This window comes from Colias eurytheme, chromosome 30 (genome assembly GCF_061535395.1).
Source record: "Colias eurytheme isolate Ceu_HAF_F1 chromosome 30, ilColEury1 Martin Lab GWU primary, whole genome shotgun sequence".
NCBI classification, from domain to species: domain Eukaryota; kingdom Metazoa; phylum Arthropoda; class Insecta; order Lepidoptera; family Pieridae; genus Colias; species Colias eurytheme.
The window spans coordinates 1,496,700-1,523,847 of NC_143009.1; the positions used below are offsets into that span (position 1 = coordinate 1,496,700).

Consider the following 27,148-nt stretch of genomic DNA (forward strand, 5'->3'; position numbering starts at 1 on the left):
TATTATCGTACGGTTCGACCGTCACGCGACATGCGCTACACAGACCAAAAAGTTTGAGACGATGTAATAAAAGTTTCACTTTAAAATATTGATAATATTCTAATTTCTAGTGGTAGTATAATAGACTAGCTATGCTCCGCGGTTTTACCCGCAGTGCTCCGCTCCTTTTGGTCTTAGCCTGATGATATAAAGCCTATAGCCTTCCTCGATAAATGGGCTATTTAACACCGAATATAATTTTTCAAATCGGACCGGTAGTTCCTGAGATTAGCGCGTTCAAACAAACAAACAAACAAACTCTTCAGCTTTATTAAGTATAGATTAAGTTAAATATACCTGCTATTTCTGAAAAAGTTAATTCATCTTGCAAACTAAGTATTGAATACCTCTATAAGCGCGTTGAGAGTAAAATTTCATGGCACGAGTTAGAGTAAGGCCACCGGCCACGATTTTGGTATCAAGATTCAAATCTTGCCAAAGAAATTTCACTTCTGACACGTGTACTCGGCATGCACGCTCTTTTTTATTATTATTTACTATAATTAATTATTAAATACAGCCTCTTACTCAGAAAATAATGTACTGCAAAAAAATTTCCAGTTCTTAGATTTTTGTTAAAAATTTTAATTCCTCGCTATTACTATAACCACAAGGTATTGATAAGCGAGTGATAACACAAAGATAAGATATACCTGATTGTCGACCATTTTGTATAACATGCACGGACTTTATGTGATGTGGTTTTGATTTTGTGAATCCAATGTGAGTTCTGTTTATTTATTTATTTTTATTGGTGTCGAACGTTTTGTTTTTCGCGAATGGATAAGTGTTTCTTATTTTTTCTTTTGTTTTGATTGTTATTAATTTTCGTCACGAATTTTCCATGAACAATCAAATAAAATTTGTATTCGTTTACAAATCCTACTAATATTATAAATGCGAAAGTTTGTGAGGATGTGTGTGTGTTTTTGTTACTCTTTCACGCAAATTCTACTGAACCGATTACAATGAAATTTAACACACATATAAAGGGTAGTTTGGATTAACACATAGGATAGTGTTTATCCCGGAAATCCCACAGGAACGGGAACTATGCGGGTTTTCCTTTCAAAACGCGGGCGAAGTCGCGGGCGGAAATCTAGTTATAATATGTTTGTTTCAAAATTTCATAAAAATGTGCATCTGTTGAACACTAATAGGAGTTAACCGTTTCAAAAATACTTTTTATAATTTCTAATCCATTCTTATTGGTATGACACACTTTATTACGTTGTTCAATTATTATCAAGAAGAAATCAAAAGAAATCACAGTGCCTTATCAATATGCAGTGATCTCTGCAAGGCAACTATACGTTGATGTAAAATAAATCCTAACTAATCCCTACTAATAATATTATAAATGCGAAAGTAACTCTGTCTGTCTGTCTGTTACGCTTTCCCGCTTAAACCTCTCAACCGATTTTGATGAAATTTGGCACAGACAATCTTTAGACCCTGAGAAAGAACATAGCGTGATAGGCTACCTTTTATCAAAACACCACGCGGGCGAAGCCGTGGGCGGAAGCTAGTAATTTATAATTCTAAATTTGTAACTTATTTTTCAAAGTAGAAAGGCATTTTACTAGTAATTAGGAACACCAAGCTCTTTTCTCAAACAATATCACATATTTTATACATACAAGGAATGCATTAGGTCAGTCAGATAAGCTACAGATTACCGATAGATAACTTGTAGATAACCTAAATTATCTTGTTCTAGGTAACAATGAGTGTGTCGAGTTATATTATTTTATTTATCTGCTTGCTGGGAGTGTATGGAGATGATGTGGGTAAGTTGTGAAATTAGTTTATTTAGATTTTTCAAGTTTATACCATTGATTCAAACTCAAACTCAAACTCAAATATTTATTTATTCAATTAGACTTCTTCGAGAAGCACTTTTGAAACGTCAATACATATTTTTAACATTTACCACCGATTCGGAAAGCAGTATCTTATGGAGAAGAACCGGCAAGAAACTCCATAGTTGCTCTTTTAAATCATTTCAGTATTACAATTTAACTTTACAAAACATGTAAGTAATTGTACGTATATATTAACATAATATGCCAAAGAACTGTCCTGTGGTTTTTACGCGATAACCCTCCATGGGTTTTTATCTTCCATATATTCCTTAATGCTGTAATTATAGGCTCTCTGAACTAATACGTTTTTTACATAATTTTTAAATTTAGCACTACTAAACTCTTTAATACTATGAGGAATTCTGTTGTAAAAAAGTATACCTTGGCTCATAAATGAATTTTTAACTTTAGCTAATTATTTTATTTTTAAGTTCGTAATTTAGATGAGATGTGAAAACAGTTAATATAAATATATGATGTAAGATTCACAATTTCCGCCTTCAAAAAAAAATGACGATAAAATTCAAGAAATTCTTAAAATAATCACTATTTTAATTATTAACTAAGACATAACTATGTACTATTTATGGAAATTATTTTAATAAGTGCATTATCGTCCTAATATTATAAATGCGAAAGTTTGTGAGGATGTGTGTGTGTTTGTTACTCTTTCATTCCAATACTACTGAACCAATTACAATGAAATTTAGCACACATATAGAAGGTAACTTGGATTAACACATAGGGTAGGGTGTATCCCGGAAATCCCACGGGAACGTGAACTATGCGGGTTTTCCTTTGCGGAAATCTAGTCTTCTTATATATAAAAATGAATCGCAAAATGTGTTGGTAAGCGCATAACTCGAGAACGGCTGAACCGATTTCGATAATTCTTTTTTTATTATATTCCTTGAAGTACGAGGATGGTTCTTATGTAGAGAAAACGTAAATATGCACCACGGGCGAAGCCGGGGCGGACAGCTAGTCTTATATATAAAAATGAATCGCAAAATGTGTTGGTAAGCGCATAACTCGAGAACGGCTGAACCGATTTCGATAATTCTTTTTTTATTATATTCCTTGAAGTACGAGGATGGTTCTTATGTAGAGAAAACGTAAATATGTACCACGGGCGAAGCCGGGGTGGACCGCTAGTAATTAATAAAGCAGACTATCGATGGGTAAATTATTATCAAATTAAAGAACTACGTTTCATACCTTATCGGCAAACTGAAATGGTTTAAACTTTCCACTAATTATCACGTAAAAAGATAATACCCTGCCTTCCAAGCGAGAGGTCGTGGGTTCGATTCCCATCCAGGGCAAATATTTGTGTGATGAACATAGATGTTTGCTCTGTGTCTGGGTGTTAATTATTTATACATATAAGTATGTATTTAAAATAATATGTGTATGTTTATCAGCCATCTGGTTTCCATAACACAAGCGAAAGCATGGGATCAGATCGTGCCGTGTGTGAAAATTGTCCTGAAATATTTATTATTTATTTCAGCTAAAAAAGAAACTCCAAAGAACACAACATGGAAGGAAACCGGGATATGCAGAAAGTGTGTGTGCAAGGACGACAAAATAGACTGCTTCGATCAGAGTATTGATAAGTTTTTTACTAAACAGGAGTGGAGCGGTATGTATTTTTTTTCCTACTTTTGAAGTGAAACTTCTTTATCGGGGTTGGAAAAAAATTTAGTGTAACATTTTTTCGTTACGCGTGACATTTTTCCGTTACGCGCCATTTTGTTTTTATCCCGTGACGCGTGATTCGACGTATTTCTGTAAAGTTGCATATAGTAAATTATTTTTTGAAAAATAAGGTCATAAAGAAGTTTCACTTCTTACGTGTGTACACTAGTACACGCACATATTTTTTGTTATAATTTATATGAACTGTCATTAAATCTATACTAATATTAAAAAGCTGAAGAGTTTGTTTGTTTGAACGCGCTAATCTTAGGAACTCTGGTCCGATTTGAAAAATTCTTTCAGTGTTAGATAGACCATTTATCGAGAAAGGCTATATATCATCACGCTAAGAACAACAGGCGCGGAGCAATACGGGTAAAACTGCGGGGCACAGGTAGTTTAATATATAATTATATTTTCTTTTCAATTTCAGATGTAAAAGAATTCAAGCCAAAGACAGTAGACCTAAGTGACAATAGTTTCACCAATGTGACAGCCATAGCAACTCTACCCATAGAGATTTTAAATCTATCTAGATGTGCCATAGAGTTTATTGAAAATGCCAGTTTTAAAGAACTACAGAATATGCGTGTTTTGGACTTGAGTCATAATAAATTGACCTCGGCTAAACTTAGTCCGCATGCTTTTGAGGTAAATATAAAAATATATTATATTTTTTGATGAATTTTCAGAAATAGATATGTAAAGATATTTTGGACATAAAAGTAATTTTAATAAAAAAGAGCATGTGTGCCGAGCACACGTGTCAGAAGTGAAACTTGTTTGGCAAGATTCAAAGGTTCCAAAATCGTCGCCTTACTCCATGACGTGACGGTATTGCCATGACGCGACCTTGAAATTTTACGATTTTGGTATCTTTGCATCCTGCCAAAGCAGTTTCACTTCTGACACGTGTGCTCGGTACATACCCTTTCATTTTATTAGCACTATATTTATATATTTCTGATAAATATTTTGATGTAATTATTACTAGGTATATTAATTATTTATATTTTTGTTATAGGGTCGATTTTCCCCCGAAGAATATGAACCGCTCGCAGCCATGCGAACTCTAAGCCTCGCTTATAACGATTTACACTCTTTGAACCAAGATCTATTCGAACATTTGCCAGAACTCACTGAGTTGGATCTTAGTGGGAACCCACTCACGACTATAGATCATGTCACTGTTATTGCTATATCGAGTTTGCCTATGTTGAAGGTAAGTGTTACATTAGTGAGTTAGATATAATGAGTTAGTTTGTACTGAGTGGGTTGACTATTGATCTTGTGTCTGTTATTGCTATATCGAGTTTGCCTATGTTGAAGGTAAGTGGAAATAATAGTGAGTTAGTTTTAAGTTTGTGCTGAGTGAGGTGACCATTGGTCAAGTCACTTTTACATTCAATTTGTTTATGTTGAAGGTAAGTAATAATGAGTGTGGTGACTATTGGTGTTTTCACTTCTATTTTTATATTTTGTTTGAAAGTACGGGTTAATATTAGTTAGTTAGTTCTGAGTTAGTTGACTATTGATTTTGTGAATGTTATTGCTATATTTAGCTTGCCTATGTTGAAGGTAAGTTGTAATATTAGTGAGTTAGATCTAAGTTAGCAAGTAATGAGTGTTAGTGAGTTATATTTAAGTTAGTTTGTACTGAGTGGGTTGACTATTCATGATGTAACTTTTACTGTTTCATCTACAAATAGTATAAGAATGCTGAATGTGAGTGTTAAATATTACTGAATTAGTAAGCAATGAGTGGGTTGACTATTGGTCAAGTCACTTTTCTTTTATCTATCGTTTACCTATATTGAAGTGTACAAATAAGTAAGACATGAGTTAGATCTAAATTAGTAATGAGTGAGATGAACATTGGCCAAATCACTTTTATTATTATTTCTATATCTATATTCTATATACTATTGAAGTATAGGACATTGTTAACAGACTATATTGACTATATTTATAAATTGCATCGAAAACAATAAGAAATATCATATTTCCTATATTTATAAATCTTCCTCATGCGCTAAATGCATTTTATCCCACACTAGCTGCGTCCCATGGTTTCACCCACGTGGCTCCGTTCCTGTTGATCTTAGCGAGACGATATAATATATATAAATGGGCTATTTAAACACCGAAAGAATTTTTCAAATCGGACTAGTAGGTAGTTCCTGAGATTAGCGCGTTCAAACAAACAAACAAACTCTTCAGCTTTATAATATTAGTATAGAGATTTTTCTTATAAATTCTAGGTCCTTCGCATGCGTTCTTGCCAATTAACAGAGATTCCAGACAAATTCCTTCACACGCCTAGATATTTGGAGAATCTAGATCTCAGTGATAATAAGATGAAAGCCGTGCCTTTAGAACTTGAGGAAACTAAGAATTTGTTATATTTGAACTTAAATCAAAACCCGATTAGGGAATTGGACGCGGGTAGTGAGGACAATCCGTAAGTATTTTATCATTATTTCATATACAGGATGTTCAAAAATTCCAAAATATTTATAAAATGAAAAAATAGCGTGTTTGCCGAGCACACGTGTCAGAAGTGAAACTGCTTTGACAAAATTCAAAGATATCAAAATCGTCGCATTACTCCATCACGTGACGGTATTGCCATGACGCGACCTTGAAATTTTACTCTCAACGCACCTAAAGAAGTTTCACATTTTATACTATCTTTCTGCCCGCGGCTTCGCCCGCGCAGTCAAAGAAAAACCCGCATAGTTCCCGTTTCCGTGGGATTTCCGGGATAAAACCTATCCTATGTCCTTCTTCATGCCTCAAGCTACCTTTGTACCAAATTTGAAGTAAATCCATGCTGTACTTTTTGAGATTAGCCCGGACATACAGACAAAAAATTCTATAAACTGTATTTTTGGCTTCGGTATCTATTGTCACAGATCACGCCCCAAGTATTCTTTTAAAAATATATTCAATGTACAGTTTTGACATACTTACGAATTTATTATATGTATAGATTTCAAATAATTATAAACTTTTATACATACTTTTTCCAGCGGCTTTCCCCGTCTACGTAAACTAAAAGAACTTCACATGTGCAATATGGTAGAATTAACAAAAATTGGCGCAAGCGCATTGGCCGGTTTGGAAAATATCGAAAAGCTTCACATGAGCTTTAATCCAAAATTATCGTTTATTGATCCAAAAGCTTTAGCACGGCCTGATGATATTGGAGAGAATTATGACTGGCCACTTGTTAAGGAGGTGAGGATAAACATACATACATTCAAAACACATTTTATCTTTGCATATTGCAAAGGTACGTCAATCACTCACACTCACTCCAATTGCAAGAAAACAAAGAAAGAGCATACGTATAATCATAAATACAAATAATTTACACTTATAACAGCTAATAGAAGAACAATAATTATTGTTAATTATTAACATTTATAACTTATACAGTATGCAACATAATCTCAGGAATATAATTTATCTTTTATAAAGTACTAGCTGTGCTCCGCAGTTTTACCCGCAGTGCTTCACTCCTGTTGGTCTTAGCGTGATGATATATTATAGCCTATAGCCTTCCTCGATAAATGGGCTATCTAACACCGAAATAATTTTTCAAATCGGACCAATATTTCTCGAGATCATCGCATTCAAACAAACAAACAAACTCTTCAGCTTTATAATTATATATTTCATTTCATTTTTAACAGTTTTTTTTGCAGATGCATATGCAAATCACTCACTGTCACTCACTCACTCATAAATTTCATTAAACTCGTAACTACTTTATAACTCATAATGCTATAAAAATTATTAGTTACGAAAAAAGGACCGATCCATAGTGTTTGTTAAGCAGTTGTTAAATAGCAAATAGTACATATTTATTACAGTAAAAATAACTGTGACAGTATAGTAACTTTAACAGTCAGACTCACACTTACAGTTACAGCAAAAGTAACTATCACAGTATAGTAACTTTAACAGTCAGACTCACAACCACAGTAAAACTAAAAGTTACAGTAACCTAATGAATTATTGTCCTAAAACTAATTGTGTTTTCTTACTTCTCTCTTTACACTTACCAAAATAATAATGATAAAATTACTATTTTATACAACTTTTTAGCTATATCTCCAATCAAATAACTTAACAGAGATAGACACCCGTCTCCTCTCGCGATGGGACTTGCTCCAACATCTGGATGTATCCAACAACCCATATTTATGTGATTGTTCAACACAATGGATGGTCGATATGTTGGTACCGATTGTGGAGTCTAAAGGCACTGTTAATTCTAGTGAGAAGATGGTGTAAGTATGAAAAATGACTTCATAAATTGTATTTAAAAAGATAATTCTATATAAAGGTAAAAAAATAAACAAAAATAAGTCCGATTCCAAAAATTACAACGAAAAAATGAATGAAACTAAAGCGCGTCACACACGGTGAAGATACTATAATATTTTGTCTTAAGATACTGTTATATTTTATATTACAGTATCTTAACGCATCCGGTATCAGCGTTCGGACCATCATTTTTCTTTTTGTCATTGCGTACTAAGACTCCTGTAGAACCGCCATCCTGTTACAAACGACGCGAAATTTTGTGGGTCATTTGTAACAGGATGGCGGTATAATCCTTACTAATATTATAAATGCGAAAGTAACTCTGTCTGTCTGTCTGTTACTCAATCACGCCTAAACTACTGAACCAATTTGCATGAAATTTGGTATGGAGATATTTTGATACCCGAGAAAGGACATAGGCTACCTTTTATTGCGAAATATGTACCACGGGCGAAGCCGGGGCTGACCACTAGTATAAAATATAACCGTATCTTAAGATAAAATATCATAGTATCTTTACCGTGTGTGACGCGCTTAACTAAGTAGAATAAATAAAATAACATTCATAAGAAAAAAACTTGTGTTTTACTCCACAAATATACAGTTTATAAAACACAGGTTATGTGATTCTATAAAAAAGCAAAGTAGTGATACAAAAAAAAAAGAAATCAGTGTAAGGCAAATAACCTTTATGTAATAACTATAGGTCCGCCCCGGCTTCGCCCGTGGTACATATTTCGCAATAAAAGGTAGCCTATGTCCTTTCTCGGGTATCAAAATATCTCCATACCAAATTTCATGCAAATTGGTTCAGTAGTTTAGGCGTGATTGAGTAACAGACAGACAGACAGAGTTACTTTCGCATTTATAATATTAGTATGGATTTTAATAAATCATGAAAAAAATATCGCAAAATAAAACTTCGCATAGTATTTATGTTGCTTTACAAACTAAAATTTACTATGTATTTGAGAAATAGGTATTTTTGTATAATATTTTATAGCAAAACTAGCTTATCGCCCGCGGCTTCGCCCGCTTTGTCTATAACCTAATAAAATATATATTAAAAGTTTTAATTTAAAACCTTCCTCTTGAATCACTCTATCTATTAAAAAAAATGTGTGCGTGTTCTAGTGTACACAGACACGTAAGAAGTGAAACTTCTTTATGACCTTATTTTTCAAAAAAATAATTTACTATATTATGTAATTTTACAGAAATACGTCGAATCAAGATGGCGCGTAACGGAAAAATGTCACGCGTAACGATAAAATGTTACAATAAACTTTTTTCCAACCCCGATAAAGAAGTTTCAGTTCAAAAACCGCATCAAAATCCGTTGCGTAGTTTCAAAGATTTTAGCATACATAGGGACATAGGGACAGAGACAGTGACTTTTTTATACTATGTAGTGATTATATAATAACATTTTTCTTCCAGTTGCCAAGAGCCAATAGAAATGAGGGGTTACACTATGAAACATTTGCACGATATTCACAGAACGATGCGTTGTGTTGATAAATACGGTCACAGGCCTGAGAGAGATGGCGCTATACTGTTGGGGACACTTATTGGTAAGAAATCTCTTATATATAAATGAATCGCAAAATGTGTTGGTAAGCGCATAACTCGAGAACGGCCGAACCGATTTCGATAATTCTTTTTTTATTATATTCCTTGAAGTACGAGGATGGTTCTTATGTAGAGAAAACGTAAACATGTACCACGGGCGAAGCCGGGGCGGACTGCTAGTATTCTAATTTCTAATGTAAATAAATAAAAATCAACTTCAAGTGACTAAAATTAAAATGGGATTAGATTGAACTCAGTATCTTTCAAATAAATAAAAAGAGTATGTGTGCCGAGCACATGTGTCAAAAGTGAAACTTCTTTGGCACACGCGCTCTTTTTTTAATAAGTACATATATATATTTACTTTTTTGGTCATAGATATTTGCTCTGTGTCTGTATGTTAATTAATTAACTATATAAGTATGTATTTAAAATTATATACATAATTGTATGTATGTTTATCAGCCATCTGGTTTCCATAACACAAGCGAAAGCTTAGTATGGGATCAGATCGTGCCGTGTGTAAAAATTGTCCTGAAATATTTATTTTTTACTAGCTTTCCACCCGCAGCTTCGCCCGCGCATTCAAAGAAAAACCCGCATAGTTCCCGTTCCCGTGGGATTTCCGGGATAAAACTTATCCTATTTCCCGGGGTAAAAAGTAGCCTATGTCCTTTCTCGGGTATCAAAATATCTCTATACCAAATTTCATGCAAATTGGTTCAGTAGTTAAGGCTTTAAGTAACAGACAGATAGACAGAGTTACTTTCGCATTTATAATATTAGTATGGATTTTTTATTTTACAGGTGTTCTTCTAGCAGTACCAATAATGTTCGGTCTCATGATGCTCTGGCGACACGGTTATTTCGCAACTTGTGGCCTCCGGGGCCCTGTGGATGTGTCTAGGGCCTTTTATAAACGGGCCCCTGCTGATGATAATTATATATAGGTTTTTTTTTAATTTTTGTAGGTTTTTTGTGTTTTTTTAATGTTTTATGAACGTTTTTTTTTGGAATTTATTTTTTGCGCACCAAGTTGATAAAGACATGCGGAAGAAAATATAATTATGTTGAAATTCAAATCATTTTATATTTTATAGGTATAATGTAATGTAAATTGAAAAAAAATAGACCCACCTTAAAATTGGCCAAAGTTACAAAAAGGCAAGGAATTATTTACAATTTTAATTGTATTTCAAATCAAATTTATAACAAACTAGGTTTCCGCCCGCGGCTTCGCCCGCGCATTCAAAGAAAAACCCGCATAGTTCCCGTTCCCGTGGGATTAACGGGAATGCGTCATTTTCCCGGGATAAAAAGTAGCCTATGTCCTTTCTCGGGTATCAAAATATCTCCATACCAAATTTCATGCAAATTGGTTCAGTAGTTTAGGCGTGATTGAGTAACAGACAGACAGACAGACAGAGTTACTTTCGCATTTATAATATTAGTATGGATTGTGAAAATGCCATTACGTTTCCAAACATTATTTTTATTTAAATGTTTAGTAATAAAGATTTTTATATGTGTATAACTTGTTTCTTTCCAAAATTCCTAACCAAAAAACAACAAACAAATACAGGCTACATTTAAAAGAAAAAAGCTGGCAGGCTACATAAAAAATAAATCCTCAAAGAAAATGAAGAAATAAAAGACATTTTATTTTACACTTTTTATTACAATTTATCGAATATACAATTTGGGTTGAGGTTTCTTGTATGTCCCAGCTTGCATGTTTAGCATAACTTCGTAATGCCGATCTGAAAATAAAACAATTTTTTAAAGAATTAAAATCCCTAAAAAATTAAGAAAAGGGTATGGTATCACTACATAGTATAAAACAAAGTCGCTTTCTATCTCCCTATGTCCCTATGTATGCTTAAATCTTTAAAACTACGCAACGGATTTTGATGCGGTTTTTAACGTGATAACGTTTTTAAAATCGTTTTAGTCGGGTGACATGTTCAGAAACTTGTGTCACACCAAAACCTCACGAGTGCGATCGCAGGTATAACGAGAGAGAGACGGACCGATCTCCCGTCTCATCTCGAGCGCTGCCACCAATAAGACGTTATCACGTAGGTAAACGTCATCTCGATCGTAAACCTACTTTACAAACAACCATTTTTTTTAATAGAGTGATTCAAGAGGAAGGTTTTGGTATATAATTTATTATGTTTTAGACAAAGCGGGCGAAGCCGCGGGCGGAAAGCTAAAAATAACAAATTAGGAATTCCATACCTTTCAATTTTTTTTATCTAGTTCGGTTCAGGATTTTTGTATGTAAGAGCATCAAACAAAGTATATTATTTCACGAATATCAAATACACACATTAAATATTAAGTAATTTTTTATCAAGAAATTTCCAATAATTATTTTATATTGCCCGAACTATTTAGTACCTAATATGTGGTTTTTACTTACTGTAACTAACGACACGTTTCATGACATTTTTCGTAAAAACTTTCTTTATCCTCGTACGATAAACTGCTAACCTAAAAAAAGAAACAAATATTAAAAAATGTAGTATAACAAACTCAAACTCGACCATTTTTCAGTACGGGTCGGCGCAAACAACCAGCCTTAGGCCGGTTGCAGAGCTTCACCGACCATCAGTGCGTACGTCAGTCGCGCTTGTCAAATGTATGGAAATACGCGTGCGTATGGTCGGTCTAGCCACAGTATTACCATTATTAATGGTAATACTGTGGTCTAGCTATGAACGGTTTTATGAATTTCCATACATATAACAAGCGCGACTGACGTACGCACTGATGGTCGGTGAAGCTCTGCAACCGGCCTTAGAGCATTAAATCAACGCTCCAACGTTGCATTTAGACCAAACGATCATAGAGCTAGAGCTAGGGCAAGAGCATTCGAAAGATATCGTGATCTTTTAGCGTAAACAAAAACTCGTATTCAGTGTTGTTCAGTATTAGAACAACGCACAGAATCTTTTCGAACGCACTATGAACAACGAAAGAATGTTCTACACCTGTTTACACTAAACGAATTTGACATAGGGGGGTTAGAATGTGCATTCGCTCGTTTGATGTACAAATGCACCGTAAGACAGCCACTGGTGGCCAGCGACAGCCAATTGACACCTTTTTTACACACTACACAAAGTATATAAACCATAGAAAAATGTGAAAGGTTTGCGCCTACACTAAATCTTACATGCACTATTCAATTAATCTATACTAATATTATAGAGCTGAAGAGTTAGTTAATTTGTTTGTTTGAACGCGCTAATCGCAGGAACTACTGGTCCGATTTGAAAAATTCTTTCGGTGTCAGATGGCCCATTTATCGAGGAAGGCTATAGGCTATATATCATCACACTAAACGCAACAAGAGCGGAGCAATGCGGGTGAAACCGCGGGGCATAGCTAGTAATGATTGATGAGGTTAATATTAGTAATGATGATGGTAATTGATAATGTTCAAAAAATACTAACTCGCTTTTAGTAGGACCAGCTAGTCGCATAACTTGAGCGCGCATACACCGGTAGCTGTGTGAATTCTTGAAATGCTTGCATCTGTAATATTTACTAAGAAATATATTTAACTAGGTTTCCGCCCGCGGCTTCGCCCGCGCAGTCAAAGAAAAACCCGCATAGTTCCCGTTCCCGTGGGACTTCCGGGATTGCGTCATTTTCCCGGGATAAAAAGTAGCTTATGTCCTTTCTCGGGTATCAAAATATCTCCATACCAAATTTCATGAAAATTGGTTCAGTAGTTTAGGCGTGATTGAGTAACAGACAGACAGACAGAGTTACTTTCGCATTTATGATATTAGTATGGATTTGCCACCATTTAGCGTCTCTATGCATATTTGTTAGAATATTATAATTAAAAGGCAGAATATAACGGCCGTTTAAAAGCTATTTCTAAAAAACTAGGCTAGTTGTCTGCGACATACCTATTGTGGAAATACATAAGTACATGAAATGTTTGGCAGAATTAAGAACTTAATGCTGTTATTCTTTTATCAATTACTAGTTTACCGCTCGCGGCTTCGCCCGCTTTGTCTAAAACCTAATAAATTATATACTAAAACCTTCCTCTTGAATCACTATCTATTAAAAAAACCGCATCTAAATCAAAATCCGTTGCGTAGTTTTAAAGATTTAAGCACAAAAATGGACATAGGGACAAAGGGACAGAGAAAGCGACTTTGTTTTATACTATGTAGTGATTTAGTACCTACATTTTATGAAGAAAAGCAAGTATTTTCTAGTTCAAATAACTTACCTTGGCACAGGTTTATATGGACGCAGTCGTCTTTTCCTGTTGAGTAAATACCAATATAATTAGAACGGGTGTCGATTGTGTTCCATCGCGATACGGGCAGTGGAACGAGTGAGTCGAGTTACAGTGAGTCGGTTGAATATCTGCTAAGTGGTCCCAACTTATAAATATAAATAAATAAATACCTTTCTTTCTTTCTTTCAAAAATATTTTCAGGACAATTTTTCACACACGGCACGATCTGATCCCATATTAAGCTATCGCTTGTGTTATGGAAACCAGATGGCTGATAGACATACATATATAATTTTTAAATAAATACTTATATAGATATTCAACACCCAGACACAGAGCAAACATCTATGTTCATCACACAAATATTTGCCCCGGGTGGGAATCGAACCCACGGCCTCTGGCTTGGAAAGCAGGACCAACCAAGCCAACCGGTCAGTCGATTTAGAATTTTTTATTATTACATATTTAAATATCACAATAAATTACCTTTCTTCTTCTGTAGTATAATTTGTAGTCTTCAACCTGTATTATAAAATACAAACATATTTAAATTGAGAAAAAAAAGCTCGTAGATAATATGTTTAAGGGAAAGCCAACACCCGAATCTGAATATTTCCTTGGCAGCTCTTGTTTTAAGTAAAATAAGGTAAATTGTGAAGAGATGATATTATACAAAAATTCGAATACTTACCAACCCAACTTGTATGGAGTATTCTTCCTGTTTATTGTGGAGAATAATTTCTTTAGGCCATGTCCTGTTGGAAACATTTTATAGCATTTTTATAGTTCGATAGTTTTTAAGCAGATACAATTTTAATTTAGCAAGTTTTTTTCGAAGTGAAACTACTTTAGGCGCGGTGGGAGTAACATTTCAAGGTCACGTCATGGCGATACCGTCACGTCATGGAGGGGGGTGACGATTTTGGTATCTTTGATTCTTGCCAAAGAAGTTTCACTTCTGACACGTGTGCTCGGCACACAAACTCTTTATTATACACGTTGTTAAGTTAACCAATTTTTACCATCACACAATTTTATACTATACTAGCGGTCCGCCCCGGCTTCGCCCGTGGTACTTAATATTTACGTTTTCTCTACATAAGAACCATCCTCGTACTTCAAGGAATATAATAAAAAAAGAATTATCGAAATCGGTTCAGCCGTTCTCGAGTTATGCGCTTACCAACACATTTTGCGATTCATTTTTATATATAAGAAGAAGATATGGCTTACTCTAAAAAGACATTGACTCACTCTGGTGGTTAGCTATTTCTTCATGAAACATCGCCTTCACCATTTTCAAAAAGCAACTGAAAGTAAATAAAAATTATGAAGTCCCCTGTCCCCTAGTGGGGTACGGGGCAAATGCATTATGCATACCTACATCTGTTTCACTGATCGATTTTCTTTAGGGACAAGTAGGTGATCAGCCTTCAGTGTCCTGCCAGACCGAGACTTTTTTCTATAAATACTACAGTGAAACAAATATAATCTGGTGATGATAATGAAATGACTTACCTCTTATTCCCTCCACTACTCACACGCACACTCACACGGGAACTAACATCGAGAATGTTCTTCTTAACTGTAAATAGGTACATTAGTTATATTTAATAAAAAAAATCCCTACTTAGAGCTAGTTGTAAGAAAATAATTGAATAACAGCTAGTTCTAAAGGGAAAACTTGTTCTTGAAAATTTTTCTTTTTTGATTGACTGACAGTAGTGGGGCCTGCCTTCCAAGCCAGAGGTTGTGGGTTCGATCCCACCCGGGGCAAATATTTGTGTGATGAACATAGATGTTTGCTCTGTGTCTGGGTGCTAATTATCTATATATAAGTATTTATTTAAAATTATATTATATGTATGTTTATCAGCCATCTGGTTTCCATAACACAAGCGAAAGCTTAGTATGGGATCAGATCGTGCCGTGTGTAAAAATTGTCCTGAATTTATTTAAAATCATGATGCAACGTAAGCTTCAAGTAGTGTAAATTCATCATCACTACATAGTATAAAACAAAGTCGCTTTCCCTGTCCCTATGTCCCTATGTCCCTTTGTACGCTTAAATCTTTGAAACTACGCAACGGATTTTGATGCGGTTTTTTTTAATAGATAGAGTGATTCAAGAGGAAGGTTTATATGTATAATAACATCCACTAAATAGTGGAGAAGTACTGTTATTTTTGAGGTTTCTAATGTGATGTCGTAAATAATTACATTTTTTCCGCTTACATTGCAAACGCAGGCTGAACCCTACGAGTTTTATCAAAATAATGTACTAGGTATTGTACACATTGAAAAGGTCTACAGAAAAGTCCGCGATGGTATATAATATATATCTATCTCTTATGGATAACCCACAATAACTTTTTTTTGTCATTTACTTTTTAGTTTTTACGACAAATAATGGCTAATTTTCGAAGCGATTTTAACCAATACAGCAGTAATCCTTAACGAATTAAATACCTTGAATACATTGTTCATTTAATATAGATCTATATGGCCCTTTACACCGTATGATTTAAGTGAATATTTTCGAAGATATTACAGATTTAAAAATTGCGGGAGGTAGCGATTGCGGCGGTACCGGCCGGCCGCCCGGCTATATACATATTTTATACCCGTGCGAAGCCGGAGCGGGCCGCTAGTAAGAAATATATTTTAATGAAAAATAGCCCTGATTTTATAGTTTGACTCTAGCTGTGCCCCGCGGTTTTACCCGCGTTGCTCCGCTCCTGTTGGTCTTAGCGTGATGATATATAGCCTATAGCCTTCCTCGATAAATGGGCTATCTAACACCGAAAGAATTTTTCAAATCGGACTAGTAGTTCCTGAGATTATCGCGTTCAAACAAACAAACTCTTCAGCTTTATAATATTAGTATGGATGATACTCACAGCATTTGTAGGGCATTTTTATTATGCTCCCAATACGTCTATCCAGCCAGCGTCTGAAAGAGAGAAAAAGGAAGAACGAAAAACGTCAGCTTGCGGTGCACTAACGGTGACCTTCTTGTTAATTTTTTCTTTATTCCTAGGTACATACCTATTAATCATATGCTTGGAACTATACTCTGAAGTCGACCATTCATCCTTACTGCGATTACAGGAATCTAAAAACAAGTAAATAATTATAAAAACGTTACATTTTACTGTAAAAAGTTTCATTCTTGTACTAAATATTGATCTGTTACTTGCCCGTTAAGAAAATCTATCAGTAAAAACTGTTGAAAATCTACGTAGGTACCTATTTTTACTACAGGTAGCCTTCTTAATTATTTATTTTAGAGCATTAAAATATATAACCATAATAATAAGTTAAAATCATGATAATATATATTATAACTAACTAATAAAAGGTACACAGGTATTACCTGACTCTCGGTTGAGCATTGACATACTCTTTGATCCAATTGGTTTCATTTCACTTCTGTAATAATTTAAAATGCAATACATATATGGGTGAATTTCAACAAATGCCATTTTTCTTATCATATCGGTGAACTTTTTCATTTATATATATTTTTTATTTTTTTCATGTTTAATGTAATATTTAGGATACTAAATACTCCCTTATTGGTAACCATCAACGTATCTTTTAAGACTATGGAGAAAATTCAGTTTGAATTCTGGTTTCCACCGATGTGACAATCCGGCACCGATTATCTTTTCTGTACACCGATATGATAAATTTATTCACCGATGTGATATACATATACAGCGATATGATAATCTATCCACCTTTGAACATCAAAAAAGAAATAGTAGGCTTATACATTTTTGAAGGAGTGACTAAGAACTGAATACCTGAACTAAGGGTATTATTTTCTTAGAATAAAAAATAATGTTTTTTTTAATTATCATTGTGTTTATTTAAAAGAAGTATAAAAAACAAAAATTTCTTGTACGTTATTGTACAATACACATTTATTAATGTGGCGATCAAGCTAATTGTTTTGCCATGTGTAGGTACACTTAAAACATTGTGGCGTTCTAGGTTCAACAATACTAAGAATAGAAACTTTATATAAGAAAACTTTATATACCTAATTAATCAGCCTTTTAAGTTTAACCTTAATCATAACAACACTACAATAATCACAGCTTTAATTATCACTTAATTTAATATTTTTAAAATCTTTGTTCTCAGTGCGTAAGTATCATAGATTACATAGAGATCGCTTATATCTTACATCTAGCAAATAATCTTTACCCTTAAAAAAAAAACTTAAATTAAATCTGTCAGTATAATTTGGTTATTATGTTAATCAGCCTTTAAGTTCAACATAAATCACTACAGAACTTGAACCGTCTTCGTACTCCACTTTTATTAAATTGCACCATAATTAGACTTTTAAGTCATAGAAGACTATGTAGTATACCTATAGTTAATCACAGCACTTAATTACGTACTTTTATAATTATTATCTGTTACAACAATTAAACCTCTTTTTTTCAATTAAAACTAAAAACAATAAAAATAAAAATTTTAAAAACAAATCAGCCCAGATCAAAATAAGTCATCATCAGTGTCACTGCAACCAAATATATAATTAAATCTCTGTTTGATGTCAGGAGTTGGTTTACGTGGCTCATTTTTTTCTTTTTTAAAGTTAATTTTAGATTTTATTCTAAATATTTCCTCATCGGTGTCACTGTCTTCCACGGTAGGACTTGAAAATCTATTAGATGCTTTTACCGTATCCTCTTTATTTACGAATTGAGTTGATTCCTCTAAACCAACTAAAATGTTCGTGTCAATTTTCTCTAAAAATGAACAGGCAGGAGTACTTTGATCAAGATCTACATAGTTCAATAGCAAATTTTCAGACATTTTTGTCGAAGAGGATGATCTGGGTGCCGCATTTTCCGAGATTTTTAATGTATTTGATGGTGTAAAATACTTTGAATGTGATGGCTGTGGGAACAAAATTAATTTGTCAGTTAACTTTACTGGTCGCATTTTAGTGATATCTATTTTGGATTTAGTTCTGGATTTTTTATTACTCGAAGTAGAAAGTTGAGGTTTAGACTTAATTTCGTGTTCGGTTGACAAATTGTGGAAGTCTAGATGTTTGCCATGTGGACATTTAACAACATATTTCATACATTCATCTTCTATACAAGAAAGTCGACGTAAAACTATACGATTTTTAGCTTCTTTAGTCCAAATGACTTGTTTGACTTGCAATGTTCCACGAAATGTGTTCAAATTTGTAGGGAGAAGCCAGTCCTTTTCTTCAACTTCATATTCTTCTACAGTACTAATTTTCACGCCTTGGACAGCAGATTTTAAATAGTTTACAAAAGAGTCTATATTATTCATATCACCATCGTGTGCAACAAATCGATCCGCCGTTCGCTTCAGTAGCCCACCTACTCCATCTGGCGCACCTTTTCCATGACCACATTCACTATAGTTCCATATTATGTTAGTCAGAGAAGAGCAGTAAATACTGAGTTGGGACATAATATAAAAAATTTTCTTATTCCGATACTGGCCTGATGGAGAATCAGAAATAATAATAAGATTCTGAACAATTGGAGCTTCCTGTTTAATTTCTTCTAATATTGGAACAAGGTGAGCCCAAACGGCGGCAGCATCATGGCGCAGTGAAGAACTAATAGTGCAGAAACATTGAGTTGTTATATTCTCTTCCTTATTTTTATAGTAAATTACAGCAGTGTGTAATGTGAATTGTTGACGACTGCCACCAAAGTGCATAGATTGTATTTCGGACCCGTACTTGGAGCTATAGTTCTCACTAAAGTCAATGTGAACGACACAATCCTTTTCAGTCATGTTTTGTTTGTAGTGCTTAAAAGCTTGACTTTGATTTCGTATATTACTACAATGTGTTAAGAACGGTTTCAGATTGTTTTCAAATATTTTGATTAGTTGTAATGGTTTAACGGTTATTTTTACTTTTTCTACATTAACGGCTATTTTATCGACTCCATTTTTTTTGTAATTCTTTTTTATCTTCTTCCAATTCCAATAAATAACATCTTTGGAGTTATCAAATTCTTGATAATTTAAATGACGATTCTTACAGACAGGACATGTTCTTTGCAGGCATTCTACCTTAAAAATATCACAGCAAATACTACTTAGAATTTCAGTCGTGGTGTTTTCTTTTATGATACGATTTCTTTTTAAAGATGATATAACAAGATCCATGTTCTCATGTTTCTCACATAGGCATGTATTTCTCAAGTTTAATTTTGGCTGCGTGACCCAAAACGGCCTCATTCTTGTAAAAGTGACGTAACTGATTGGAGGGTAGCCCGAAGTCAAATACTTTTTGTGTAAATTTTTAATTGTGTCTTTCATCAGCCTTTTCTGTTTTTTTACTCCATTTTGTGTGACAGTATCCTTTTTACCTGGGCAAAGATTTGAATTTTCATCATCCTCAAAAAACTGAACAACAATCTTACGGATACGTTTTTGCAGGTCTATATTTTTTGGCTTCGTTGGGATTCGTCTCACTTCTAAATTACTCTGTTTTAATTTCTTAAATTCTTGATGTAGTCTCATGTATCTCTTTTTGTACATTAGTTTCTCTTTATTAGCCTTTGCCAATTGTTTTCTTAAATCGTGTATTTGCTGAGTTTTAACGTTTTGATATTTACGAAATTTCATTTTAATGTCTTGTTTGAATTTAACAGTATTAAAGGATGTGTCTAAGTTAGGACTATTTGGGCGTAATGTTGATTCTTCTGAATTTATAGAACTAATACTTGGCGTTCGTAAAGGAGATGCTATTGATAAATCTAGGGGACTGCTTGTACGTAAATAGTGGGAACTACTCGCTACTATGGCATCAATACGCAAATTAGGACTATTACATCGAACATTCTGTCGCAATAGCCGTGGGCTATGAGGTCCTATTAGTTCTTGAGAAATACCGGGCTCATTATCTTGATTTTTCGGTAGCGATTCTGCGTCATTGGTCTCTGAAACACTTGTTGGGTTGTTGCGGGCACCATTTGCCTTATTTTTTTTCCGCTGATAATATGCACGGGCACTGATTCGGTTTTTCTTTTGTGCATTGCGACGTGCATGTGCAGTCATTTGGCTTCGGGTTAGGATAAGTCCAGCTGCCTTTCTTTTAGCTAAGCGTTCTCTGTCTTTTCTTAAATGCTGCTCGTTTAACACAGGATCACTTTTGATTTTAGCTTTTCTTATTCTTTCCATCAACCTCTTTCTCTCTTTTTTCTCCTCCTCGTTTAGTTTTGATTTCAGCATTCTTAAACAAAATTAATCTTAAACAAAATTACTCGAACGAATTGTGTGCGGCACGAGCTGCACACAAGTTAATATTTATGAAAGTTAAAAAATATAATATGTGTATATGTATGTATATAATGTATGGTTGTAGGTATGCTCCATTGTTTTTTTGTTTACTTTAATGAAATGACACTATGTCTACCAATATGATAAAATTACACCGAGGTGATAATATGATCTACCGATGTGATAAAACAATCCACCGATGTGACAAAACTATGCGTCGATCATGAATCAAAACACCGATATGATATTTAAGACACCGATTGATTTTTCTTATCACATCGGTGTAAATTATCACATCGGTGGTAAAAAAGACCACCGATTACAGCGATATGAGAACAGCGACGTGAGAAATTATCGACTTTTTTGAAAATTATGAAAAATGTATAATATTTAGGCTAAATTCAAGTACCTATAATGATGCTAATTTACTTACTATGTCTGTTAGAACCAAACAATCGTAATAAAACTTCACATTACACTAGAAAAATGCAACCACCGATAATATAAAATAATTGCTTGGAAGTAACTGAAATGTCGTACTTACGTAATTGGCGGGAATATGCAGCGATTTGACACACGTCCGTCCTGACTGCGCACTAGCACACACTAACGAGGGAAATAAAATTGGGGTGGGGACACTGTCGGACTCATCGATGCAAAGTTAGGTTTAAATTACTTTTGTGCAGCGATATGACAAAATTTTGCGAGACAAGTACATTTATGCCTCTCAGTAATAAATATTATGAATTACGTAATAAAATATGCTACATATTAATAATAAAACTAATATTCTATGAAATAGAATAAGTTCTATTCTTAAGTTACTTATTTTTATAACGATATAAGCGTTTTTGCTTGTAAAAAAAGTAGAGGGACAGCACCGATGTGACAAAAATAGAGGTTTATGTATTTATTTCTACCTTTGTAAATAGACTTAGACAAATAATATTTTATGCCACAACCCAATAAATACCTAATGAATACAAAAAAAAATAGTACAGAACAATATTCCTTTTTTCAAATACTAATTTCAATGAAGACAAAAAAATAAGTCGTTTGGGAAATTCACCCATATATTTAACAACATAATACTATAATACAAGCCTATAGATAAGTATATTTTATACTCTTATTGAATTCTTATTGTCTCAAATAATACTCAATATTAATTGGTTTGTTAAATACTTACTCAGATTTTATTATTATTGGTACAGCTGATCGCCGTCGCAATGCAATATGCGCTATTTCAGTAGATGCGCCGAGTTCTAAAATGTTTGAATTTTATTAATATGTGTTGATTAGGTAAAAAATACAGTTACGTATTTAGTAATTTTAGAAAACTAGGCAACACATTATAAGTATATAGGTATAGTTATTATTGAGATGATTAATTTAAAAGAGCAACTATGGAGTTTCTTGCCGGTTCTTCTCCATAGATACTGCTTTCCGAATCGGTGGTAAATTTAAAGAATGTAATGACGATTCAAAAGTGCTTCTGGAAGAAGTCTAATTGAATAAATAAATGTTTGAGTACTACAGGGTGGACATTTTCAATGGGACCTCTAGGGAAAGTACACAAAATACCTACTTTCTTGTTAAATAAATATATCTCACCAGCTATTCGAAGATCGCTGCAAGCAGTTTTATTCTATAAACAATAATTAATTATTATTTGTATATTATTATAATTATTTTTTTTATTCTTTGAAATAAAGTCATAAAATAATCGCTAACAATTCTTTATTTACTTACGCGATAGCGTGACTTTGGTTTTTTATTTTTTTTACTTGGCTTGTAAGGTTGTGGCGGCTCCCTGAAAGTAAAAACTTTGTAATTTTAGTATTGTGTATACAAATAAACCATGTATAAGAACGCTATTTTTGATTAATTTCGTTCTGTTTACTCACTCTTTATCCAAAATTGGATAGTTCATTTCTTTCAATAATTGCTGTGTTACGTCTGTCGTTGTGCCCATTTCTTAAATAGGAAATAGCTTAATAAGATATTTATTAATTAGCATTATTATTTATATTAAATAGAAATATTATGTATTCAAGTTACCTACTTAGTGAAATTCAAATAACGTACAATGTACCTATGTGCTGTGTTTAAAAATGGGAACAAACAACATGTGAAAATATCTGAATTAATCTCATTTTTAACCCGTAAAAACTATTAACTTTATCAAGTATGTTTACAAAATGTCCATTTAATATAAAAAGTTGCTCACCCACACTTTTCTTTTTCATGCCGACAGTCTGAAAATTTGTGTAGGTATTATTTTTTAGATATAATTTACTTATTAGTTACGACATAATGTAGGAAAAAAATATAAAATCTTGAAACAGTGTTCTGCTTTACACAATTTAAATTTAAAAATTATATGACAAAAGCCTTCTTAATAATGTAATAAATTCATTAAATTTATACGCGATAGGTCTTCTTGTATATAATATATCAGAGTGGGGTGTCCCCGCACCGCTCGGCTACACATACCGTGTTCCCGCAGCACAATGCGAGTGTCGAGTGTGTTCCATCGCGATACGTGCAGTGGAACGAATGAGTAGAGTTTTAGTGAATTGGTCGAATTTTGACCATTTTTAGTATTTATAATGTTCTAACTTACTTTTGTATCATCCTGCGCTGAGGGTTCTTGTATTAATTCATTGCTGAAATATCAAATAATATTAGTCACGAAGCATATTAAAAATAAGTCATATTCCATTTTGTCTGAATTGAATTTACAAAAGTATTGTCATTTATTAGAATTCTGAATTATTGTGTAATGTATTATTGAAATTTGTATCAAGTTATTAATTATTCTTGCAATTTCTGGTTGTCTTACTTATTAATTATTCTATAAATTTGTAAATATATAGTTAAATAGAGCCAAAAAGCTCTCATAATGCCGTATAGAAAATCGATCAGTGAAACAGATGTAAATAGCCCTCTGTGAGTTTAAGAGTACTTATGTTAATTATTTTTATTTATTTATTTATTTTTTACTAGCTTAACGTGACTTTGTCTTAACGTGATGATATATATAGCCTATAGCCTTCTTCGACAAATGGCCTATCTAACACCGAAATAATTTTTAAAATCGGACCATTAGTTCAAACAAACAAACAAACTCTTCAGCTTTATACTATTATAAGTATAGATATCTAACCTGTAATTATCCACATCTGAATAGCTTTTACTCTCACTAATGTTACGTCTAGTTATTTCAATCACATTGTGTTGAATCCTGCGTCTGTGAGGTTTGGACCTACGCGTTCTAGATTTTTTCTTTGAATGCCTTGCTGTTGAACAACCTTTAAAGAAAAGTATAAAAAATTATCACAACAATCTACTTGTTATACAACAAATACTTCTGAAAGGTCTGTATGTTCGCGATAATCTCAAAAACTGCTGCACCGCTTTTCATTAAACTACTATAAACTTAATATCAATTCGACTATAAAGATAAAGATTATACGTGGAATACAACTCATGCTTATAAACTCAGTAGGATAGTTTTGTTTTACGGATTTCACCTTGAAATATCCTCTTAGAGCATCCTGAACAAAATATAACTCCTTTAAACACTTCGGCGTCATGTAGGTCTGTTTCACTGCACACATCTATAGGTAAATTATAGAACTTATGAATAAATCGTTTATCATCTACTACTTATATAAAAATAAGTCAGGTTTTCCTTCCTGACGCTATAACTCCAGAACGCATGAACCGATTTCCACGGTTTTGCATTCGTTGGAAAGGTCTCGGGCTCCGTGAGGTTTATAGCAAAGAAAGGTATCTCTGGTGGCGAAACGGAGTTCGCCCGGTTTGCTTGTTTATATGTACTACAATTAAATGGTGAATGGTTAGACAGAGTGGTAGGTGGGTAATATTGAAATAAAAGACTTGTGTATTTCGCATTGTTTTGGCTTTTATTGATAAATAAAGAATGGATAACTAAATATTTATGATATAAACATAATTTTACTATCTCTCAGATTTCATGTACATAATAGTTTTTCTACATAAAGACTACCTCTATGTGCCTATGCTCAAATTAAAAAAATATTTTTACTTTTTAGTCATATACAATTTGCTCACATTGTAACTAGATGGCGTTGAGAAAAATCACAGAAATGAATTTATATTATTAATTATTGTCGAGCCAATTTAATAGGCAACATTTGACGTCTATCAATTTTATCTTCATAGGGTGGTAACCTGCTTAAAAACATCGATTAAAGTGAATTAATCGATACGAACTTGAAACATTTGTCAATCGAACTTGAAACACATGTCAATAATTTATGATCATTTTTTTATTTTTATTCCCAAGTAATCAATGCATTCGATTCTAGATGTCAGATTTCGATTTTTAGAGTAACGTCTCTGGTATTTAAAAAGAAAAAAGGTTTAATGACACAAAATTGTAGCGACGTCAGTTCTTTAAATCAGAAATTGTTTATTATGTTTAGAATGGTTTATCAGTAAAATCAAATCCTAAAATTAGTTGTATCGGTCATTATTATTATAAATATTATGTAATCGTAATTGAAAAAAGTTAAGCAAATGTGCAGTTCTAACAAAACGAAATATCATGTTATTCTATGTCGTCGTTACTAGGTTACGTTGTTGAATTTTGTTGAACTGTCAAATGTTGCCTATTAAAATGGCTCTACTATACCTACACTCATTTTAATATTATGAAAATCCTCGAAATCATTATACCTGGGCATTTAAATAAGATTTATCTTAATTTGTACCCCTAAGTTATATGGGTTTCTTGTTATATATTTTACTAGCTGTGCCGCGTGGTTTCAACTATGAAAGAACCCGCGGGAAAAATCTAAATCATGTGTTATTCTAAAGTACATATAACCTTTATTACCGTAAAGTGTCATTCAAATCTATCCAGTAGTTTTTCATGAAAAAATGACAAACATACTACATCCATCATCATAAACTTTCGCATTTATAATATTAGTAGGATTTTAATACTAACAGCATTTCCGACAGTCCTTATGGTAACTGAAACCTTCGCACAGCGCAGTGTCTCCAGGGTTGATAGGAGCATCGCAATGTTCACATACCTCGCAACTAGAAATATTTGGATATAAATAACTAGCTTATCGCCCACGGCTTCGCCCGCTTGGTCTAAAACCTAATAAATTATATACTAAAACCTTCCTCTTGAATCACTCTATCTATTAAAAAAAACCGCATCAAAATCCGTTGCGTAGTATTAAAGATTTAAGCATACAAAGGGACATAGGGAAATAGGGACAGAGAAAGCGACTTTGTTTTATACTATGTAGTGATTAATTATAACTAATTATAGCTCGTTTGAGCTAAATCAGCTGATTGGAATAGTTGGAATTTTGAAAAATCTTTGACTAGTAGAAAGATACATTTTTTCGTATCGAATGCATAGTTAGTTTTATTTATATTTTTCAAGGCAAATAATCTTGATAATAATTACCTAAGTATGTAAGTACCTATGATGGCTTGACGAATTTTAATGAGTCTTTTAACTCGTTTTTATTACTTAGTTCCACTTGCATATTATAATATGTACATCTAACTCCTTGACTCCAACTTGATCTACTTATAAAAGACAGATATAATAATTCAAACTTATCAAGGATCGGTTATAATATTATATTTCTTATTATTAAGGTTCTCATTCGTATTTTTTACCCCTATATTATAATAATAAAGGTGTTGTGGTCCCTGGGTTAACAACGTTACAATAAGATTTGAATATCCAATTAAAAAATTCTGTTGGTAGGTACTTACGCCATATTTAATTTTTCACTTTTACATATTTTTTATATTTTCGTTTTTTTCGCAGAAAATTTACATTGTTTAAGATGAATCGAATATTTTTATCAATTTGCAGAAAAATTATGACATTGTCAGTAAATACGTAAGTCACAGATATAGGTTTTTGCAAAAAGATTTTATATGACTACCTAGATTTTTTAGATCTATATTATTTCGCATATCTTTTTACAATATTATTAATACTAGCTGGTGCGTTGTGCGCGGGCTGCAAGCAGCCCGCGAG

The 27,148-nt window shown here is 33.3% G+C and overlaps 2 protein-coding genes and 1 pseudogene across 2 annotated transcripts; 1 reads left to right on the top strand and 2 right to left on the bottom strand.

The window, feature by feature from the left end:
- Window positions 1-700: 700 nt before the first annotated feature.
- Window positions 701-10,722, top strand: LOC149895693 (extracellular matrix protein 2-like). Its single transcript, XM_090118656.1, has 10 exons — window positions 701-762; window positions 1,760-1,829; window positions 3,418-3,549; window positions 4,039-4,256; window positions 4,630-4,827; window positions 5,867-6,066; window positions 6,638-6,845; window positions 7,719-7,903; window positions 9,381-9,514; window positions 10,320-10,722. Exons 2-10 carry the CDS (start codon window positions 1,766-1,768, stop codon window positions 10,460-10,462), a joined length of 1,482 nt encoding a protein of 493 aa, XP_089974782.1. The 5' UTR covers window positions 701-762; window positions 1,760-1,765; the 3' UTR covers window positions 10,463-10,722.
- A 459-nt stretch (window positions 10,723-11,181) lies between these two features.
- On the bottom strand, window positions 11,182-26,882 carry LOC149895694 (uncharacterized). Its single transcript, XM_090118454.1, has 21 exons — window positions 26,878-26,882; window positions 26,084-26,178; window positions 24,618-24,704; window positions 24,251-24,395; window positions 23,708-23,750; window positions 23,312-23,339; window positions 22,989-23,058; window positions 22,834-22,894; window positions 22,696-22,729; window positions 22,271-22,346; window positions 17,159-17,214; window positions 16,831-16,897; window positions 16,683-16,735; window positions 15,301-15,367; window positions 15,037-15,092; window positions 14,474-14,537; window positions 14,269-14,304; window positions 13,771-13,806; window positions 12,975-13,055; window positions 11,938-12,008; window positions 11,182-11,272 (listed from the first exon to the last, which is right to left on the bottom strand). The coding sequence occupies exons 1-21, from the start codon at window positions 26,880-26,882 to the stop codon at window positions 11,196-11,198; spliced, it is 1,308 nt and encodes a 435-aa protein (XP_089974580.1). The 3' UTR covers window positions 11,182-11,195.
- LOC149895695 (uncharacterized) lies at window positions 18,630-21,654 on the bottom strand (annotated as a pseudogene).
- Window positions 26,883-27,148: the final 266 nt, after the last annotated feature.

Bases quoted from the DNA above. Each gene is read 5' to 3' on its own strand.
- LOC149895693 (XM_090118656.1), top strand. From the start codon at position 1,766: ATGAGTGTGTCGAGTTATATTATTTTATTTATCTGCTTGCTGGGAGTG. The intron at 4,257-4,629 runs GTAAATATAAAA...TTTTTGTTATAG, and splicing joins TTAGTCCGCATGCTTTTGAG to GGTCGATTTTCCCCCGAAGA. The intron at 9,515-10,319 runs GTAAGAAATCTC...TTTATTTTACAG, and splicing joins ACTGTTGGGGACACTTATTG to GTGTTCTTCTAGCAGTACCA.
- LOC149895694 (XM_090118454.1), bottom strand. The intron at 22,730-22,833 runs GTAAGTAAATAA...TATTGTTTATAG, and splicing joins AACCAAAGTCACGCTATCGC to AATAAAACTGCTTGCAGCGA. The intron at 15,368-16,682 runs GTGAGTATCATC...ACCTATTTACAG, and splicing joins AAAAATGCCCTACAAATGCT to TTAAGAAGAACATTCTCGAT.